This window comes from Austrofundulus limnaeus, unplaced genomic scaffold (assembly GCF_001266775.1).
Source record: "Austrofundulus limnaeus strain Quisiro unplaced genomic scaffold, Austrofundulus_limnaeus-1.0 Scaffold957, whole genome shotgun sequence".
NCBI lineage: Eukaryota > Metazoa > Chordata > Actinopteri > Cyprinodontiformes > Rivulidae > Austrofundulus > Austrofundulus limnaeus.
In genome coordinates this window covers 4,949-19,094 of record NW_013953359.1, presented here as the reverse complement: position 1 = coordinate 19,094, position 14,146 = coordinate 4,949, and the positions used below count along the sequence as shown (strand labels likewise).

The 14,146-nt window shown below is 40.9% G+C and overlaps 1 protein-coding gene across 1 annotated transcript in view; it reads right to left on the bottom strand.

Annotated features, from left to right (window-relative positions):
• LOC106533497 (phosphatidylinositol 3,4,5-trisphosphate-dependent Rac exchanger 1 protein) overlaps positions 1–14,146 on the bottom strand; it is a gene marked incomplete at its 5' end in the record, with an annotated part of 20,747 nt that overhangs the window by 2,940 nt on the left and 3,661 nt on the right. The window contains 15 exon segments of the mRNA XM_014029830.1: positions 610–712; positions 825–1,000; positions 1,516–1,560; positions 1,676–1,742; positions 2,903–3,017; positions 3,684–3,827; positions 5,909–6,011; positions 6,213–6,430; positions 6,641–6,682; positions 6,761–6,889; positions 6,971–7,061; positions 8,288–8,370; positions 8,779–8,867; positions 12,354–12,572; positions 13,202–13,487. Of these exon segments, the coding sequence (XP_013885284.1) occupies positions 610–712; positions 825–1,000; positions 1,516–1,560; positions 1,676–1,742; positions 2,903–3,017; positions 3,684–3,827; positions 5,909–6,011; positions 6,213–6,430; positions 6,641–6,682; positions 6,761–6,889; positions 6,971–7,061; positions 8,288–8,370; positions 8,779–8,867; positions 12,354–12,572; positions 13,202–13,487 (1,910 nt within the window).

The following is a 14,146-nucleotide window of genomic DNA, read 5'->3' as shown; positions in this document are numbered from 1 at the left end:
TGTGTGTGTGTGTGTGTGTGTGTGTGTGTAGATATTACTTAACATGAAAATAGTTTTTATATAAATGGTAAACTTTAAGTTTATGATTCAATGCAACAAAATAAACAACTTAAAAACYTGAAAGATAATACTTGTCCTGCCCCTGAGCTGTTGGCTTTAAGTGAGCAATTTAGTTGCACAGTATTAATAATATAAAATAAGCTGCTTTAAAGCACCACACCTTCCATAATGCATGCTGTTTATGCATGGGAATTCCCTATCAGAGAGTGGAAGAGTTCAGATTTCAAGATGGCAGCTACTCACCAGTGAGTAAAACTCTCCAACTTTACTTTTAATAGTATTTCTATATCATTTGTTTCACATATAGTCAGTTGTACTTAGTATTTTTCAGTGTTTATAAGAGGACGTGTTCAAACACTGTTTAGTCAAAGTAAAACCCGAAACATCAAAATTATTTATAACTGGCCCTRTGAGGGCCACCGTAATGCTCATCTGGCCCTCGGTGAAAATGAGTTTGACACCCCTGCTTTAGTGGGTTGACCCATATTTTCTAACTCAAAGACTAAATGAAAACAGATGATCACTCTGGATTAACGTTTTGTTTTCTACCTGTTTCCTCATGATGTCCATGGTCTGCATGATGCAGCGCGGCAGCAGCCCYTGGTTCCGGGCCAGGGTCGTCGCCTGCTCCAGCGTCACGCTAAGAGTGCATCTGCAGAAAAACAAAAAAGGGGRCCAGACTTTAGCGCGGGTCTAACTTCCCTCTCTTCAAGCGGGGGCGCTTTAAAACGTAAACAGATTGAGACGGAGAGGTCCGGGCTGACCTCTGCATGCCCGTGCCACACATGGAGATGTGGCAGGCTCCCAGGCGGTTGCACAGTTCAGAGGACACGCACAGCACGCCGACGCCCGACGGGTGGCCCTGGGCGTTCGGACGCACGTTCACGTAGGACTGCATGAGGCGACAGAGGTCATCCAGGGTGTTCAGGGGCCGCAGCAGCTGTGAGGGGAGAGGGGGTGGAGGACGGACAAGGTTAGAAATTAACTGGACTTTTAATAAGATAATTCAATGGCACCTTTTAAACAATTACTAAATGTTATAATTAGTTTCTAAACACTTTTTACCAATTCAGCAAGACAAATACGGTATGAAATAATTAGCAAAATGACAGCTGTATTAATTCAGGCTAAAGGAATTTGTCTAAAACCTTATAATAAACATAAATGTTAATTAAAATGTTGTGTAAAATGGAATATTTAACTTTTAAGTTGAAATCCCAGCCAAATCTAACATAAAAGGTGTTTATTTTTTAGTTTTTACTTCACACGGACGCTATTTTCTACAGATTTTATACCAACTACGGTCAGTTTGAGAGACTAGGTCAGGTTGACATTAAATCAGCTTAAAATGTTGACGTGTCGATGTTAGTCAGAGTTAATTGGGAGGTCTTAGGAAGCTAGTCGGGGGGGGGGGGGGGTTTCCACAGGACAGAGTGGCAAACCAGTTCATCTTACTTTTGAAATGCTTGGTTGAAGGTCTCTAACTTCAAGGCCCAGTATCTGTGCTTAGCATTTATATTCAGTCACAACATTAAATAAAAATAACTTGAGCAAGATGTAAACCGTGTGAAAAAAAAAGACAATTCTAATTAAAAATACACCTGTTTATATTTACCTGGTCTATCTTCATGGCTGTGGAGTTTGAGTCAGTGGGGAGATTTGACTTCTCCAAAAAGAAAGCCCTGTGGTGACAAAAATAAACGGGTTTAATGGTTTTGGTTTTATTTCCTTTGCAAAGTTGTTATACAACTCTTTATGTGTCACGTCAGACAGGCTCTACAATACATCTCTTAAAACATACTGTACATGTGCAGTTCATCTGTTATTGATGCTGCTTTCATGAGTCATGTTCTGGGAATTTACGCACTTCAGAAATTAAAACCATATCTATAATACAGGAAATAAAGGTGATTTAAATGTGAATATTTAAAAAGAGTCAAAAGAAGTAGACGCACTCTCATTTCTAAGGTTTAAAGCATCAGTAAATAATAATCATCTTACCTTTCACTTAATTTATAATGTCATTATTAAACAAGCTTTATTTTCCTAACACAATTATCAAATTAAAACAAACTAAATGCTGAGACTCAAAAAAATCAAAACATTTTCTCAGTAGAGCTGGTGTTTATAGACGACAGTGAATGATAAAAAGTTTTGAAGTTCAAAAATCTGAGGCCTTCAACCTAAATTAAAAATATAACGCTGAGTTTTTTAATTTTATGTTTTAATATGGCACAACAGAGTGAAGTGTTTCTTTAAAGGAGACATATCATACAGAATCCACTTTTTTAGCTGTTAAATACATTTTGTTGTGTACTTTGGGTCTCTAGAAGTGCAGAAAAGTTGAATTTAGTCTTTCCTGGTGCTGCATAGACTTCTTTATATTCTGCTTGGGTCACCCCATTCAGATTTCTCTGTTTTCTATGATGTTTTCTGAACAATTACATCAAATTATTTGCTACAGAACTGCCAAATAAAGTCTGGAGTTATCAACTACAGTTTCCTCGTCACATAAATAAAGAAATAAAATGTTTCTGTGCCACTAGATAACCATAACCCCCCTCTATCACACTTAGAAAGGACCGCTCTGAATGCTGGAGGGGGGGCGGAGTGTGGAGCACCTTGTTTGTATTTAAAGAGGCAGCCTCAAAATGAGTTGATCTGAGACACGCTGCAGAAATATGGTAAAAGTGGGGATTGTGGAGTTACAATAAGGAGGAATTCAGACCAAAGCATTGCAGTTCCTTTTTATACAGACCCCAACTGAAGGATCTGAATGCGAAAAAGAAGGATTTAAAAGCAAATGTTTACTTTAAAGTGGAATAATTTCTGGGGAGCGCACCTGAGCCGGCGGTAGTAGGCCTTCACCCTCTCTAGTGAAACAGCATTGATGCGCTGCTGGAACTCCTCCATGTCAGCATAGTCCTGTTGGGACACTCCTTCTGGACGCTCCAGAGCTGAAACATTAAGTGTGGAGGGAGCACATTTATAAAAACACAAACGTTCACTTCAAACCTGATGTTTTACACTTTCATAAGCATAAAATAGAAGAACGCCTTCATTCTGCAACAGAACAAGTCGGGTTCTCCAGCCTGCAGCCAGGCTGGTTCTCCAGCAGGTGGCGACGTTGCTCCGCAGAGCAGAGCAACTCTAAAACTCGAGGCTGCGTTGCACTCAGATGTGAGAACATTAGGAGATGTTTCATTGCATTAGAGTTCCAGTTAGCACTTATGTATGGGGAAATTAATGGCTATTTGGCAGACTGGCAAGAAGCATAATGCTCTCAGAACGATTCTGATGGAGAACTAAAAGGAACGAAGGAGAGTGCAAAGGTGGGAGAGTCCAATAAAAGGCTTCAGTCTAACCTAATAAAAGCACCTACAGTAGAGCTATGAGCAGTCATACTGGTGTGAGGCTGAAGAAACAGTGTTTTTAAAGGATTCAAACCTGTGCGTCTAATGTGATTGATTTAGTGTTTTAGATGCACTTTAGATCTATAGCGTTTTTTTTTTTTTTGTAAGAGACAATGTTAGAAATCCAGGGAAGTCTAAAAAATAGAGCTATTTTACAGGGAATGGAAGGACCATCGTTCGTTTGAACAGTTTCGATCCTCTCAGTCTTACCTCTGCTGAAGAGGACCGTCTGGATCTTCAGGCTGCCTCCGTTCTGCAGCCGGCTGGGCAGCTCACTGAAGTGACAGCTGTCCAGGTACATGGTGACCTTTAGGGCATGTCGGCTGCCCTCCACCTGGTAACACACAGGTGTGTCTGAAACACAAAGGAAGCAGCAGAGTRAAAAGCAGACAATCTGGCTGACTTCTGCAGGCAGCTGCGCTTAAAGCATGTTTGAGTTGCCTGGACCCCTTTTGTCTTTGCTCTACAATGCATTTATGGTAAAATATATGGTATTTAACAAAAAAACAACACCTTAAACACCTGCTGCAGTGTTGTGGGTKGGTTTAAATAAATTGTTGCCTTTAAACATCCAGTTATATTTTGTTAAGAGAGAAAGTTCTTATAATCTTCTTAAAGGACTTATGTTTGTGAAACCCAGAATTCGAACAAACTCGAAGGACCGATGTACTTCGGTTCAGGGAATAAGATTGTGGAATACTCTGGAAAGTGATTATAAAAATGCTAGTTCAATGTGTTTCTTTAAGAGAAAGATAAAAATAAGTTTGTTAAAGAAATATGAAATTGTATAATGTATATCTAAGTTTTTTCTTTTTCTTTTCCTAATATTATTACTTTAAATTAATTATAGAAGTATAGAGTTTTTTTCTTCTTTCTGCCTCCTTTCATTTAATTTCATTTGTATATATATTTTTTTGTTGTGTATATCTTTTGTTTTTAAATGAAATGAATAAACAATTTAAATCTAAAATTTAAAAATAAATCCACAGATTCATAAAAACGTATATGAAGAGATATTTAGCATTAATGCAGGAACAAATATTAAATTTTGAGAAAATTATTTATGAATGATAGACAAAAGTTAATTTGTGATTTTATGGTCTTGATACCTTGATATTTTCAGCTTGGAGTTACCTTATAAATATCTATATTTAATCTCATTTATTTATTTAGCCCCTAAAAAAAAGCGGTATGAAAAAATGTCCTAAAGCTAAATTTATAAGCTAGAAACTCTGAAGGCGACCTGTGTTGATTCTTTTAACATTTTAATCCCGCGGACTGCCGACCGGTTCTGAGAAAATGGAAGCGATGACTTTTCCTTCGTGGCCTTTGGGGTCAGAGCTCTGTTGTAGAAAACTCATCAAGCCACGATCCTCGGAAATAGGTTGCAGTGCTTCAGGCTGAACGCCCCTGACCTCGCGCTGTGTGAGGGTAACATGTTGTCCCCGTGTCTCCCAGCTCACCGRTGATGCTATTAGCAAATCAATGCTGTCCGGTTTACTCTGACGCCACAGACCACCCACCTGCACTGCAGCAGTCTGAGCCAATACGCAACGTCAGCTTGTTCACATGAAACACGACTGAACATAAACACATTACAGCAACACATCAGAGCACTGCTCTCTACATTTGTTACACAACCTGCTTTCTGCAGCTAAGCATAAATCTAGAAKAGCTAAATTCTGCCTAATCCACATCTTTGCCTGGTGATCAAAAAAAAAAGGAAGTGCCTGAGGAGCTTTTCCTTTGAGCAGCAATCTTTGCTGACCATARTGAGGATGTTGAAAAGAGCACTGACGTGAGATGAAACCATCTTTTGTGTCCGTTGGCTTTAAGATTTACGGTAACCTGGGCACTTTCAATGAACGTGAACACTGCAGGTTGTTAAAATTTCACCAGTMTTAGAACCCACAAACAACCTGGATGCATCAAGAGTTCAAAGCCTTATTTAAATATAAGTATTTTGACCTTGAATTGAGTCCAAAAGGAAGACAAAACATTTAATCCTTTTTACATTGTCAGAATTCAAAAAAAAAAATTACTGGCATTTCTTTATATTTAAGGGAGCTTCAACTTCAACTCTTGCACATGTACAAGGGTTTCACGTMTTCATGTGGGCGATAATGTTAACATTAGCTAACACAAAACTGGCTCTAACAAGTTAATTTAACAGACAGACAGATTGCACACAAAGTTAATCTCAAGGTTTAAACCAAAACTCTGTCATTTCCCAATAAAATATCAGCTCAATCTAAACCMCTGGCATAAATGGTGTTGAGCAGTGCGCATTCCTTCAATGAATTCCAGGCCTTTACTTATAAATACCTTCCATTTATCATAAGTTTATTTAAAGCCGGTCAAACCATCCAGCTGCTCATTAGAAGCAACGTGATTTGAAAAAGGCAAAGTCGGTCTTTGTCGACGGAGTCTCTTACTTGCAACTAGACACTCATCCTCCAGCTGCTTGAAAAACACAGTGACTTTGTCCAAGTCTAACAGGGCCGCCTTGGTGTCCTCCAGCATGGTGCGCTCCTCTTTCTGCCAGAAGAGGAGAGAAGAAACGAAAAGCACTGAATTCACACTGGGATGAGTTATCAAAGTGCTGGAGACAGCTGCATAGAAAAAAGCCACTCTGACCCAAAGCTTTTMATTCAGGAAGTAAATATAACAGAAAAAAGGAACAATTTTTTTTAAACAAGTTTTATCAATTTACGTGAAGCTAAATCCTTTTGTTCTCACCAGYTGTGGGGCGAGCGTGGACTGAAAGTGCAGCAAAACGCCGATGACAGAGATTTGCTCCAGCCACTTGCGGCTGGTCTCCTTGCTGTCTTCCTGATACTCGCCAGCATTGTTGAACCTCGACCGCAGGGCTGTCAGCAGCTGCTCGGCCAGCGTGCACAGGGCGCCCGTCGCCGCCTGGCAGAAGATCACYTCCCGTCGCAGCTGCAGGGAGGTGTCTGTTGTCGTGGGGAGGAAGAGGAGAGGGATGAGGCCAGAAAGAAAAGGATGAAAGGAGTCCTGGTGGAAGCGTTAGCAGCAATATGCAAATAACAGGCTGCGAGGGAAGATATGCGAAGAACATGAACAAGAGTCGGTCTGTGACACCTTCTCTACCCTTCGTGGAAAGTTAAACCTGATTTTGAGCCGTTATCTCTTTTGGCACTGACCTGTGCACTTCAGCAGAGCCAGAAGAAGCTGGTTCTTTCCATCTGTTGAACGACAGCCAGAATGAACAACTTTGCTATTGAACGGTTAACGATCACGTGAGCCAGATGCATTCCYCTCACCCTCCACAAATCTTTGCAGACTTTCCACCAGCGTCTTGATTGAGTTGGGCAGGTTCCAAGGGTCCTCCTGGATGTTCTTGTAGATAACGTAACGACAGCGGGCGGTCCAGTCGTCCGTTTGACGAAACTCTGCACAAAACCACAGCGTGTTTTCCTGAACACCACGGGACGCGCTGCGAGCAGCAAACACACACGGAACCAAAAGTGTACCTGGTTGGCTGTGGTCAGCGTAGAAGTGCCTGGTCTCCTCGCAGGCCTTGGTCATAACAGGTCCTTTGAGGAGGCCGTTAATGGATTCCACCTGTATGAAAAAAAGAACATATTCAAAATAAACATGCCTCCTACAACTACAGCCTTTATTTCTAAACCATACATACAGACACGTAACTCAGCTTCAGGCAAACCTCTTTAAACARGAACACTTGTATTTGTTGGCCCTTCAGCTGCAGTTTACATGTAAAGAACCACAGCAGTCAAACTGGGTGCGCTCCATACAGCCAAGAGGAGATCAAAAGATGGATGGATGTTTTTAACTATGTCAATGTATCTGTGAAAAGCCTGTGTGTGTTTGCATTTGGAGGAAAATAAGAGGGAGGGGGATTAAAAAGGACCCTCAACAGAGGATAGCTAGCTGCATGAGCAATGCATCCCAGATGCTGACTGATTATTTTTGCGATGTTAATGCTGACATGCGTGTTTCTTATTCCTCCGTCTTCTATTTTTATGTTTTAGATGACATTAGCATCAGGCTAACACTTCAAATGTATCTATGGAGGACTGAAGCTGCCAAAAATATTTCAAAAATATATTAGTTTCTATTTTTTTCTTATTATTTTCTTATATACGTCGAGCGCAAGTTATTATATTTTTGACAAATCTTTTCTGCATCATTTCCTTCTTGCATTTCTATCCCACTTTCTATTTTCCTCATCGTATTTATTTTTGTTTGGTATCCGATATCCCACATACTCCAAAAAAAAAAAAAAAAAATCAACTATTTACAAGTTATAGAAGCTAATTATTACCATAAGTTGAACAGTAATCAAAAACTAAGAAGTCTTGGTAGAAAAAAAAGTACTTCAAGCAAATTGCGACAATGTGTGTTGACAATGGTTATCCAATGTGCTAATGGCTACTTAAGCAGCGCCGGTGAAGATTCAGTGGGAGCCTCTAATGATAAACTGCTCAAAAAGGGAATTAAATTGATTTAGGCTTCCTCAAATGATGTTTTAGTTGTTGTAAAGCAGGGGAAAAGCTACGTTCTTAGCAATACAGTAAATGCATGGAATCAGCAGATCTTAAACCAAACCCTTCAACCAGGATTAGGTTTTATCATATCTAAATAGTTCACGTTGAATTTGTCCAGTGAGCGAGGCAGTTTAAAGTAGGATGAGACACAAACTGAAACATGTCAACCAAGARCTCATCTCCTTCGTTCAGCCCAGGAAAACTCACGAAAGATCGTTTAAAATTAATACATGTTTTTTTTTACAAGTGGTACTTAATATAAAAAGAACCATAACCCACCTGGTTGAAAAGGTGCTCGAGGCAGCCATGCAGCTTGTCTTGTTTGTCAGAAGGTATCCTCATATCACACGGCAGCTCATCCCCTAACGGAGGGGGTGGGGATGAAGAGAGGAAAGAAAAGACTGCTCGTTCATTACAACTCCAATCAAAGCATCAAATTAAAAAGAGAAAATGCTAATTAGACATCCTAACAGAATCAGACTGGACTGTTTGGTGCAAATAAAAACAAGAGGATAATGCATAACAGACACATACTTGGCTCAGATAACAAAAATGTGGCTGTGGGTTCACAAAGAGTTCCTGAAGCATCTGACCACAATCAACKCTTAAAAAAATAAATCTGTCTAGAGTTCTATCTAAAATTACCCATTTAGCTTGAAATCCAAAACGTGACCAAATTACTTTTTTTTCCAGCTGTCTATAAAAGGACAGACACTGAGACAAGAAGTCCTCTGGGTAAACATCAAAGGGCATCTTAAGCCATCTGTTACCTGATCCCATCTCGTCACTCCCCAGGTAGGAGCTGTTACTCCGCACGCTGGTGTAGGACAGAACCGAGTCTCTGTTGCTGTTGCATTCACTGCACACACAGACACAAAACGCACGGATTTAACATGCAGAGTTCATTCAGTTCTTTAACCACTTGGACGATTTGGAAAGCAGCATCTTGTAATTATGTGGCTGAATAATCTTTCCGATTGTATACGGTCTTTTTGATTTAGTATATGCGAGACCAGAAGTAATGAAACGAATCTCACAACAACCACTGCTATTTGGTTTACACCAAGGAGCATCCAGTAAATGTTTGTATTACATTTCTGAACTCATGACTAATAATATATGTTGACATCAGATGTAATCTTTAAAAACTTCTTGTTTTACACAAATAACCTTCATCGTGCAGCAAGATTACTTATCGGTACGCACAAACAACTCCTGCCTTTCTGTGACATTTTTGTCAAATAACTGTCTGGCATATATAATCGTGCATTTACGGCAGTTGACGTGATTACTGTGAGCATGTGTGGGATTTATGTGACTCAAATTATACATAGATTTATATGGGGATGTTTGAAATCCCCTCAGAGAAGTGCTGAAGGATTCACAGCCTAAGTTATGATGACAAAAGGTTAACTACGAGCTCTGAAACAACATCAGCAGCTACCTTTAGTAATATCAGGCTTAACTGAATAAAAAAAGGTGGAGCACCCAGGCCAGATATCACCTGCCCTGCAATTCTGTGGTTTCAAACGTGTATTTAACCGTGCACCAGTGTGTATTTGTGCTGGTAGGATGGTGGGACCACTGGAGGCAATAAAACTCTGGGGGGAGAGTTTGTGTAACTTGGTTAATTCCCCACATGGATACYTGCATCTGTATTTGGCTTGAAGTCAGAGACACACACTCCTAACTGTTTGCCCTAGAGATGTGACGTTCYCGAATGAGCCGAATCTTTTGAACGGCTCTTTACAACAAACGATAGGAGCCGGATCGCGGGCAGTAATGAGCCATTCGTAGTTTTATTTCTTTTATTCCTCATATAATCTTTATTTTTTCATACTTAAATCGCTCCCGCTTTGCTTTTTTCATGGAAAACAGGCGGAGTTGTAGAYTACAGAAGCTCACGGTGAAAGGGGAAGGGGGGTTTCCGCTTGACAAACACATGGTTCCACTAACGTGACGGGATGACGTCATTACATACAGCTACGTGATGATGTAATATGTTCAAAATCGAACGGCTCTATGAAACAAACGGATTCCCAAGATCCGGATCCCTTCAAAGAGCCATTTATCCCATCTCTAGAACAGAATCCACGTTGCTTGAGGTCCAGTGTAAAGTTTCCACAGATGGTTTGGGGTGGGAATCTTTTACTCCCTTATGATTTGATTCGATTCAAAATCAGTTTTTCATTCAAAACTGATGATGTGAGCCCATTTGCATTGTTCTGAGCGCTTCATCTTCATTTTGCAAACCTCGCTCATGTCAAACTCAGACTCATTCAGTACAATCGATTCTGAATCTTTGTAAATGCGAATCATGATTCTGATGTAAAACAATTTTTGGTGCACCCCTAGTCCACGTCATCTGTTGGTGTTGGTCCATTGTTTTCTGAGGTCCAGGGTCAACGCAGCCACATACCAGGAAGTTTTAGAGCACTTCATGCTTCCTGCTGCTGACCAACTTTTTGGAGATGCTGATTTCATTTTCCAACAGGACTTGTCTCCTGCACACAGTGCCAAAGCTACCTGGTTTAAGGACCATGGTACCCCTGGCCAGCAAACTCGCCTGACCTCAACCCCATAGAAAATCTATGATGTATTGTGAAGAGGAAGATGAGKTACACCAGACCTAATTCAGAAGAGCTGAAGGCCACTATCAGAGCAACCTGGGCTCTCAGAACATCTGAGCAGTGCCACAGACTGATCSACTCCATGCCACGCCGCATTGCTGCAGGAATCCAGGCAAAAGGAGCTCCAACTAAATACTGAGTGCTGTACATGCTCARACTTTTCAAGTTCATACTTTTCAGTTTTCAAAATCCTTTTTTTTTGTATTGGACTTAATATTCTAATTTTCTGAGATACTGAYTTTTGGATTTTTATTAGCTGTCAGTGAAAATCATCAAAATATATCGGGCTGTGTGTAATGAATGAAAATAATATACAAGTTCCACTTTTTGAATGGAATTACTGAAATAAATCAACTTTTTCATGATATTCTAATTTTACAACCAGCACCTGCGTCTGTGGGAATTAAGGTTTATTTCTGTGATTTGTGATATATTTTCCAACAACAACAAAAAAAAAGACACACAAACATGGGCATAAACATTGTTGTGCTGGTGAAGAATAATTATTATCAGACAATTCATGCATTAGAACAACTCCAGGTGGCATCTTTTTCAAATAGACAGTAATGATGACTGAGACTKTTCAGGATTTTAAGAATTTAGGGAGAATTAATTACTTGGGATAGAATCTGACAGACAGGCTGAACTGTAATCCGGCTCTGCTGGATCTGGATACAATTTAGATAAGTCGAGACAAAAGGCCAAAAAAGGCCCCCACAAACCCAGGTAGACATCAAAGACAAAGATTTAAGACACYCACTGTGCTACGGTTTGGATCAAGCTACCTTTTCCACATAACTCTCTTGCTTTCCTAAATAAAGTCTGCATTTAMGGGTCTTTGAGCCACGTTTAGAGGTTTTCAGTAGAAGTGCATCAAATCACCACCAAGTCGGAGCGTGGAGAKATCACAGTCTCTCTTGCCCAAACGCTGCATTTCTTTGACTGGACACAGCCAGAGGGGGTCTTTGTTGACCTCTGCTGTGTTGTGTCACCACCTCTGACTTTACTCTGATTCTCTCAGCAGGGGGAAACAACATAAAATCCACCACCCACCTCCATAAATCACAGCAGCACATTCTAAGCCACATAAAGCGTTTCACTGAGAAACCTTGTTTGCTGCTACCTTGAAACAGCACTGCTCTTTAAAACGATTAGTAAACAGCTTCGTGTGAGTCTGTGTGTGTGTGTGTGTGTGAGAGAGAGAGTACTACACACACCCAGTGGCTTGCATTTTTCCTTTACATTTTATCATGATGAGGTCGTTGCATTTTACYTGGCATGGCCTGGCTTTAATGACAGAGCGGGTTGGGAGGCCGCYCCCTGAACGCTTGGCTCTATTACACACGAGGCCACCGCACCGACAACCAATAACTGCGTCTTAGTGGGTGGTGGAAGGTGGGGCCCGGTGGAGCTCGGCCCGGCGAACAGAAAAGACCTGAATTAACTCGCGACAAGCCAGTGACATAACCAGATCTGACCCAAACACTCTCGAGCCATTTTTAGCTCTCAGTTAAAACAACCCAACATCTGGAACCAATTATACTCTTCCAGTGTGTGTGTGTGTGTGTGTGTGTGTGTGTGTGTGTGTGTAAAAAATAAGAGTTTAAACAATGTCACAGTTAGAAATGCAGGTGTGAAAAGAAACATTTGGTTCAATTTTAATTTGTTTCACAGTGACACATTTTTTTAAATCAATGTTTTGTTTTGTTTTTTACCTGTAGGAGTCCCTGTAGCTCATTGTGTCGTGACCAGAGTCCTCCTGGTCCTCTTCGATCACCTTAAAACAAACTTTTTTAATGCCACCTTGCTCCGCTTTATCCTGATCGCAGCCGTCCTCGCAGGGGGCCAAAGACGGTGGCTGAGTGGGCTCATCAGCCGGGGGCTCGCCACTCTCTGCTTCCAGTTGTGTTGGTTCAGTGATAGACGACAGGAGGCTACAGAAAATATAGATTCTTTATTAAACAAAATTTAACTCTAATGTGCATTCCCTCCCCCCCCCCAAAAAATTAAAAAATAAAAAATCCTACTACTGTCATGTTTATATTAGAATAAACACCCCCAAGATGAAACATACACATCTATTCATTCATGCTGTCACACCCCTTCCTCAACAAGGACACACAATACACAGCTCTTTTTCTTGATGTTATCCTGGCTTCACTCCCTGTTCCTGTACTGGGCCCGGCCCATAAATATTTTGGGTCTGAAGAATGTTCCTTTCGTAAATCCTCAGCTTTAAAGCAGGCAAAGGGCAGACAGACAAAGAGAAGCTGACAAAAAAGCCTTGGGAGGAGGTGGCGTGAGATAACGGCTCCTGGTTTCTCTTTACTGCGGTCTCTAAATATCACTATAAAGGCTATAGCCATAGCTCTCACAGTGGAATGACAATACTTGATAAGGGCACTTGAGGTTAGAATTGAGAGTATTTTCTGAAGAAATTTAGATAAAAACCCTGTTTTTTTTTTTAAATAACTCATATCAGGGAGGTAGAAAAGCCATTTAAAAGTAAAGCCAGTTCAACACCACTTTAAGGCTCGGTACGAGCGAGAGCTGCAATACTTACACATCGATCTGTGCCACGTACTGCTTCATTTCCCTCAGCACAAAGTCCAGGCGGCTGTACAAGTAWACGTAGGCATCCTGCGTCTCCGTGTCTTCCTGTTTGAGCAGGAAACTCAGCCCGCCCTCTCCGCGGACGCCCTGCTGTCCGTCCAGCCCTCCCTCGCCCCCGTCCGGCGTCTCCTCCCCGCTGCCGTCCACCTCGTCCACCTCCAGGCCGGAGCAGCTCCAGGAAGGAGCCCCCATGCTGGTCACGCAGTGCTGCGTGTGGGACATGGGGTTGAGTTGTGCTGCAGGAGCAGAATGCCAACGTTAGACTTCCAACCCAGATGTTGGAAACGTTGTTGTCTGGTCTCCATTTCCAGCTAATGAAAAACAACTCGTGATATGAAGAGCAATAACAGGATGCAAAAATGTTTTCTTGGGTTAAAAGCCAAACTTAGACGCACATACCAGACAAATCCTTTATATAGAATAAACTTGTATAAAAGTAAAGTGTAGACTCTAATAAAATATATGTGTCTGACAGTAAAACTAAGTTCATCTATACCAGGAGTGTGCAACCTTTACGATCAAAAGAGCCATTTCTGCTGTTTGGCTCACTAATAAAATGTGTCCAGAGCCGCAAAACAAGCTACAACTGTCATTATCAACTGATGGTCTGTGGGCCTTTTTGAGGCCTTTTCGGGAATTTTTACGGCCAGTGGAGGTGACATTATAAAACTAAAAGAATATATTGTGAATTTTTTTATTATCACTTTTTGTTGTGCTCATATTTAGACGTCCTATTTTGCAAATGCTGCCTTTTTGAAATTTGGTATGCTTGTTTGTCTTTGTGTCTATGGTGTATAATGATGTGATTGTGATGCTGTAATTCTGAGTGTTTTATGTGCTGCAGAACAGGAACCTGCTGTAAAACAGATAAGCGGGCAGACACATGGATAAATAC